The sequence below is a fragment of the Amborella trichopoda genome, chromosome 7 (assembly GCF_054954075.1).
Source record: "Amborella trichopoda isolate Santa Cruz 75 chromosome 7, AtrichopodaSantaCruz75HAP2 v2.0, whole genome shotgun sequence".
NCBI lineage: Eukaryota > Viridiplantae > Streptophyta > Magnoliopsida > Amborellales > Amborellaceae > Amborella > Amborella trichopoda.
The window spans coordinates 7,996,317-8,004,050 of NC_142342.1; the positions used below are offsets into that span (position 1 = coordinate 7,996,317).

At 42.3% G+C, this 7,734-nt stretch overlaps 1 protein-coding gene across 1 annotated transcript; it reads right to left on the reverse strand.

Moving 5' to 3' along the window:
* Window positions 1-652: 652 nt before the first annotated feature.
* Window positions 653-3,507, reverse strand: LOC18444165 (9-cis-epoxycarotenoid dioxygenase NCED4, chloroplastic). The gene has a single exon (XM_006854343.2). It carries the CDS (start codon window positions 3,256-3,258, stop codon window positions 1,492-1,494), a length of 1,767 nt encoding a protein of 588 aa, XP_006854405.1. The 5' UTR covers window positions 3,259-3,507; the 3' UTR covers window positions 653-1,491.
* Window positions 3,508-7,734: the final 4,227 nt, after the last annotated feature.

The following is a 7,734-nucleotide window of genomic DNA, read 5'->3' on the forward strand; positions in this document are numbered from 1 at the left end:
TATAATAATCCCATTTACATTTTTAAACATTTGATTTGTTTTAGATGATTTTTCCTTTTATTTTTTCATTCATGTAAGGGTCCTTTGACTCACATATGTTGTAATTGCTGATTAATGTTGTAACTGCTGATTAATGTGCATTGAAATGTTATTGTTTCTGAATAAGGGTGAAGGGAATTAGGTGAGATTCGCATCTAGTGGTCCTAAGCCATTTAAGTCAGCTTGCTATTATTAGAGAGAGGGAAGGGTGGGGTTATGGATCTAAGCTTCCTATTATACAAGTACTCTCTATATTGTATGAATTTGTGTGTTTTGATAAGCTTAAAAAAACTTTACATCACTATATGAGGAAATGTACAAAATATCAAATGGTTTCGGTCGGTATGCTTTATCCTATAGTTATTTACTACAAAGGGAAATATACAAAACTGGGATCACCTCCTTGCAAAAAGAGATTAAACAACATTCATTTAGACGTCGTAGATTTTCAAGTGCTGACAAACTCCCTTCCACTTTAGGCTGCAATGCTGCTGAACCTCACTTAGAGGCATTGTATCCATCTCAATCCGCAGGGGCCATCTTTGAAGATATAAAATAAAAATAAATAAATAATTAGAAAAAAAAAAACAGTCGAGCCTAAATTACAAAATGCTTAAAGATAAAATCACGATTAGAGCGGATTTAATTCAAACCGACGTTGCCTCATCTTATTTGAACTGTAGAGACAAGTACTAGACAAAAGCCAAGGCCGGATCAATCCAAAACCCAGAGACAAGTACTAGACAAAGGCCCGAGCAGGACTGGCCCAGCTCCGGCCCGCTTCCAACCATATTTTCTCTACTTTCCGTTCTCTCTCTTTCTCAGCAAAAACCACAAGACTCTATTTTGCTGACGTCGCATATCACGTCCCCCTGGATCTCCGGGCGCCGGCACAACACGTTTCCTCTGCACCACCATTATAATATTCCACTGACGCCGTCCCTTACGTCCCCTGCGGTCACCTCCTGGTCCCCACACTCCACGTTGATCTTAACCACCCACTACCCGCCACGTGTCCGAAAGTTCCCATTTAAATTTTAGCTCGAATAAATCCCTGTCGGATAATGGAACTGCCATCAGCCACGTGTCCCTCGCCCCCTCCATATGGGCCCAGTGGGTGATTTTGACTCGTTAGAATTTTTTCGGGCGCCGTTATTCAAAATTCCGGCTCGAATTCGCAATCTCCTATAGTTGGAGTCAGTTGGGCCAGAATTGTGATTTCCAGCCCCGAGAATCCAAATATCCGGCCAAAATGGTGGTGTCAGATCACGGAAAACCCAAAATATCGATGAAATTTGTGATTTCCAGCCACCTACATTCAGGTCAGCTGATAAGACGGGCTTTCCTTGAAAATCTATGCCAGTTTTTTCTCTCTTGTTACGGAAAATGATAATACTCTTCAAGTGTTATTTACAGTTCCTCTCTCTACTCCGGCAACGAAGAAGCCACGAGCTACCGCCATTGCCCCATAAGGCCCTCTGCGCTCACGAAGGTGCCATGAAAACCATACGGCACCCTGCTCGGCAGCCTCACCGTGGCGGTGATTCGCAAACTCGATGCGTCGACAATCAGCAACTCCGACTGCCCGGTGTTCTCATTGCAGACGAACGTCACGACATGGCCTGCGTCTTCTCGACCACCCTTACGCTCCGCCGGAACAAAGCATGGCTCGCCCCCGAACCTCCCTTCTCCATATGTGAACTCATGTGCTGTACCAGTCTCGAGATCCACTTTGGCAAAGCCCCTGCATTTGGGCCATGGCTCGACGATTGCCAGGTACGCGTATCGCGTGGCCCGGCCCAGTAGGTTCCTGTTCACTTGCCCTGCCTCCAGGTCGAGCCCGCAAGCAAGCTCGCGAGTACTTGACTGGCCGGTTCGCAGGTTTAATCGAATTTCCGTCAATGCACTCTTCAATTTGTGATTGGTTTGGTCGGAGAAGATGGCATCAGGAGGCGACATGCAGGAGCCGATCACGACGATTTCGTCATCCCCGGCAGCGTCCCACGCATTCCATAAGTGGAAGCAGAAGCAGTCGGGGACGTCGACCCACTGAATTCCAGACTCGTCGGTGGCGTATCTCGAGAGCACCCCGAACCGAGACATCTTGTTCGGGTCATGAACCACGGGCGAGCCACCGTGCACCATCTCGCCGAGCTTGAACACGACTTGCTGGTCAGGGATCACGACCTTGGTCCTTGTGATGGCGAAATCGTGCATCATGGTCGGTTCGCCGAGTGTGATCGGGATGTCGAGGCGCTTTCGGCTGTTGGATTCGAACACGAAGTATCGGAGGTAGGGCTTGCGCACAACATCGTAGCTCAATGCGAAGAGCTCTCCAGTATCGGGGTCGAGCTTCGGGTGAGCAATCATGCTCGACTTGAGCTGGCCCCCGAAATCGTACCGACCCACGGTCTCGAGATCCCCGGAGTCGGTCAGGCGGACATGGTATGGCAGATCGTCCTCCGACATGGCGAGAAACCGCCCGTTGAAGTAGACGAGTCCCGCGTTTGCGACCCCGACGCCGCAACCACCATCGAGCAACCCGAATGCGGCTCTAGCCTGGAACAGTAGGAGTCGAGCAATCCCCGAGTGGCCATGAAGCTCCCCAATAGCCTTCGGGAATAGAGCGCGCCCATACTCCGCCTCCAGGGAGAGGCGGTGCGTCCGTGTGTACCGGCATGCGTAGCTCGCAGTGTTGGACTCAGGACAGAGCTTAACGGCATGGAGCATGCCGTCCCCGTCGAAGAGGTGGTGGCCTCCAGAGGGCTCGAACATCGGGTTCGCACCATTTCGGACGTAGACGCCGTCAAGAGAGCTAGGGATTTCGCCTTCGACAACAAGTTTGTGGCAGGCGGGGGATTCAACGACAGGAGCAAAATTTCCAGAGAGTTGAATTGAGGGGTTGGCTGAGGGCGGAAGGGGGTGGCGGCGCTCAAGGCCCTCAACTATGGTGGCCTCAACAGTGTCAATGATGCTCGCCGCCAGCCTCTGGAGGGGGTTGAGCTCGCACAAGTGAGGCGTTATCGGTGTGAGGGGTTGGGGTGGAGGCGAAGGGGTGGGGCAGGGCTTGGGGAGAGGGGCTGCGGGCGTCTCAACTTCTTTGGGGAGAATGGGGGGAGGTGCAATGAGGCTGAGACGGGCGGAGCGGACGCAAGAGCTCTTGCCGGAGTTGCGGATTCCGGTGAGAGGGGGCGAGAATATGTTTTGAGATTGAGCCATTTTAGAGGAGAGAAATTGGGAGTTTGTACGAGAGATGGTCACTTGAGCCTTGAGGAGATGAAGTTAGGATGGCAAAGTAGAGAGAGAGAGAGAGAGCGGTGGTTTCTCGTGAGAATGAGTTAAGTAGTAGGTGGTGATTTCTCGGGAGAATGGGTTAGAAAGAGAGAGAGGTTAAGGCGTATAGAGAGAGAAACAAGTGTTTGTAGAGAGAGAGAGATAGAGAGAGAGAGAGAGAGAGAGAGAGGTTGTTTGTTTGAAGATGGATACGGAAGAGGGTTGTATATATAGAGGGGTGGTGAGGGTGGGGCGGCGTTAAGATTGAGGGAAGGTTCACATGGGCAATGCGTGGTGCGAGAGGTTGCCATTGGAGGGCAAACAAATGGCGACGGCCTCATGCATGTGAATCTCCCTGACATGCCTTCCATTCCCTTCCGCCATTTCACATACCTCTCGCTCGCGTGCCCGGCCTGGCCTGCTCATCCTTGGGCGGGACCAACCCGGCCCATCCAGTTGTACAAAAAATAGGTCAAACTATAGCCCAAGGTCAGTGTTATTCTGGTTTAGACCAAGCCCTCTTTTTTTTCCTTTTATTAATTTTTAATTTATTTTAACCCGGGGTGGAGCCCAAATCGGCCTTATACAGATGAGGAGCGGTCCAGGTCAGGGGTTTAGACTGGCCCGGCCCGTTGCGATCCTAGACTGTCTTTTTCCTATCCCTTATTTTAAGCCCTTTTCCCTCTGCCTCCTTCATAATTTGGGGCTTTTCTCTCTCCCTCTCTCCCTCATATTTTTTGTACATATCTCCGTACTTATTTTCTCCGTTAATTTGTGCTCCTTTTGTCTATACTGTATACTCTTTATCCTTCTCTCTCCTATTTTGGGCCTCTTTTGTCTCTTTTTATCTCTCCTATTTTGGGCCTCTTTTGTCTTTGGTTGTTTTTAATGTAAGAAAGAAGCCTGTTCTTTCGATACGTGTACTGGGAATGACCACGTGCCTTAAAATCACGTTGGTTGGTAACCGTACACCTGGCGGCCGTAGATATTTTCTGTTTTTAAAAACTAACTTAATTCAAATTTTACCTTTCAGAAAAATGATAATCAAATTTCCCCCTAAAACAACACTAAGCTACCTCTAACGGCCCATGTGGCAATAGGCGGTGCAGGGTCCGATTGGACTCGGACCTCGATCGAAACAGTATCCAGATCCAAAATTTGAATATGTATCCAAACCCATCGGATCCCATGTCTATCAATCGAGTTTGGGTTTAGTCTGATCCATTATCACCTTATAATTATGAGTTTTTTTTTTTTTTTTTGGCTTCTTTTTTACTATCATTCACTTTTGAATCCATACCCAAGGTCGAGTATACCCACCTAATCCTAAATCCAGTTGGTTCCATTGCCAACCTTACTAATCACCGAAATAATAGACATATTGACTCTAAAACCCAAAGTGCGAAATTTACTAGAACTATTTTCGGAGCGTTTTGAGGTGACTATTTTTCGACAGACTTCTACTCGAGGAAGTAAGTAAACGGTACATGCTCCTGCAGGACTATAATACTCGAAAATATTGAGCGTTCCACCTGGCAGCGTACGACAAATGACGAGTGTCGGCACACGTCCGTCGACTCTCTTTCCATAAATATAAAACTTCTCGTTAAGTTTTTATTTATTTATTTCATTTCCGATTTCTTTGACTCTACCTTGGGAATCTCCCTCATTCCGTTGAATGGTGATACCTTTCAGCAGTAAACCTTCTTAATTTTATTTTGGGATCAAAATTTCCTAAAATTATAACTTTTGATTGTAAGTGGTCTACTTGAGCCGCAAGTACATTCATTTTCCTAGGAAGCAACCCTGGAGAGCTTTTTAAAGTGATATCTGGTTTTCATTCCCAACTATCACTTCAATTAATGTTTTGAAAAAACTAACTTTTAAACTATTTCAAATATGAGACGCTTTCCCTCTCTATTCTTACAAATAATATTTATCTATTTATAAGAGAAATGACTTTGTGAGACTTTTTTACTTTTTTGGATAATATTTTTAAAAATCACAATTACATTTGGCACAAATCTCTAAAAAAATCAAGTCCCACATTCATGTGATAACTTTTTTTTAAAAATCTGTGTCAAACTTGATGGCGATCCTACACACATGGATGTGTGAGGTTATCATAGGATAATTAATCTATTTATAATTATAGTTTTACCATTCAACAATTAAACAAAGACATAGTTAACATGCAGGCCAATCCTGCACATGTAGAAATGCGGCACCTCTTAAAAATCTATTTTTGAGATGGATTTTTTGACTTAATTTTTAAAGATATGTAATCTCTAACATGAAGATCACGAATATGAAAAATAAATAAATTTTAAAAACTAGAAATGATATTTCTATTAAGAAAATATTTAAACCATTATTTTTCATTGTCTTTAGATGAACCACCTACTTGTTGTTTTACACTTTTGGACCACATGTGTATAAATGTTGTTCAACCCACATGATACAATTTTCCATAAAACAATCAATTAGTTTAGGGAAAAAGTTTATACAGGGTTGCAACATTTAAAATGTAGAATTACAAAATGCACCTAAAAAATACATCGAAAAAGGTTGTTTTCATGTTTTCAGTCCTCTAATTGATTATCAAAAGTAGTGCTTCTTACAACAAATTATCTAGACCGTCCATTTTTAGGATTTTTATATGTTTATAAATCTACTTGATTTTAGTTATTTTTGGAGTTTAAAATTTTGTAATTAAATATGAAAATACATTTTCAGATAATCATAAGAACTTTTTACACTAAAATAACATGTTATGATAAAAATTTGTGGTGCGCCTTAATTGGATTGTTTAATGTTGCAACCTTATAGAAACCGCACCCATAGTTTAGCCCTCGAAGTGTCTAGAATCAGTATTTTAACCAAAAAGTATTTGAGGTATAGAATCAATATTTTAACCAAAAAGTATTTGAGGTATCTAGAATCAATTTTTTAACCAAAAAGTACTCACCGAATGTTTAAAAAGCCCACAAAATTTTTAAAAATAATGTTTATAATAGTAGTTTTACCGTTCAACAATAAAACAAGGGCGCCGTTTGTATAGAGCATAGGTTCTAAACAATCAAATTAGAGCCTACCTTCAAATAGTATCGAGAAATGTGATTTCAATACAGGAAATTTTTACGATAGCCTTAAAATATATTTTCATCTTTATTTATAAAGTTTAAGGTTTCAAAAATAGTGTAGATTGGCATATCTATGAAAACTTGAAAATTGACGGTCCAAAATTACGTTATAAAATACACTATTTCCAAAACTTGAAATTCATTTGTTTCTCATGTTCTTGCATCTTGATGTCGAGATGATCAATTTGAGGATATTTGAGCATCAAAACGACCACTTCTAGTGAAATTTTTGATGTAGGCTCTAATTTAATCGTTTAGAGCCTTGGCTCAGTATGAACTTTTCCCATAAAACAATCAATAGTTTCGTCCTCCAAATATCTATAATCATTTTTTTTAACGAGAAAGTATAATTAAATGTTTAAAAAGCTCACAAAATAAGAAACCTACCAAACCAACTATTGGAACCAACTTGCTTCAAAAAATAGCATGAAAAATATAAAAAACTCATTGAGCTTCAATTGGTCTTTGTTAAATTCGAGGAATTTCATGCGGCCTAACCATTTCTTCATATCTCAACTAAACAAAAAAATGAAAGTAAAAGTGAGAGCCGTGAAAATTAGGCAAATTTTTCGCTTTCCTTCTTTCCTCTCTCTTGTTTATTTAGAATGGCATCTCCAGATGGAATTAGTCAATGTAGTAGAGGTGGTGACGGGGAATACGGTACGGCGTCAGCAACAGCACATGCATCACAGCGCGCTACGCGTGAACAAATCGGCTTCGCCCCTTCCCATTGAGGGGCTACGCTGACCGTCCGATCCGAGATGGGGACCCTGCCTTTGCGCTTTGTGTGGCCTCAGGGTTTTCTCTCTCGGATTTCTTTTTGCTTTCCCTTCAAAGCTTGATAACATATTCTCCCCTGATACTACTGTATATCGTACAATTCATTTCATCTTAGAATCTAAGCATTCTTATTCGGGTGCAGTTTGTACAGAGCTTAGGCTCTAAACAATCAAGTGAAGGGCACCTTCAAATAGGATTGAGAAATATGGTTTTAATACTGAAAATATTTGTGGTAGCCTTAAAATATGTTTTCGTATTTACTTATAAAATTTAAATGTTTAAAAATAGTGTTTATAACCTCAGCTCTAAATATCGCCTAAATAATTCACTCATTTCGCTGAATTTGTCTAACATTCATTCGCATAGGATTTCAATCACAATTGTTAGTTTGCACAGAGTGTTTCATGCAAGCTGGGCGGTATTTTTACAATATGCGGTTCAGAGGTATAAAACATATGTCGTAAAGATGGATACAAATAGGTGGTCCATTTAAAAACAA

Coding starts and splice junctions, on each gene's coding strand:
- LOC18444165 (XM_006854343.2), bottom strand. CDS start 3,258: ATGGCTCAATCTCAAAACATATTCTCGCCCCCTCTCACCGGAATCCGC.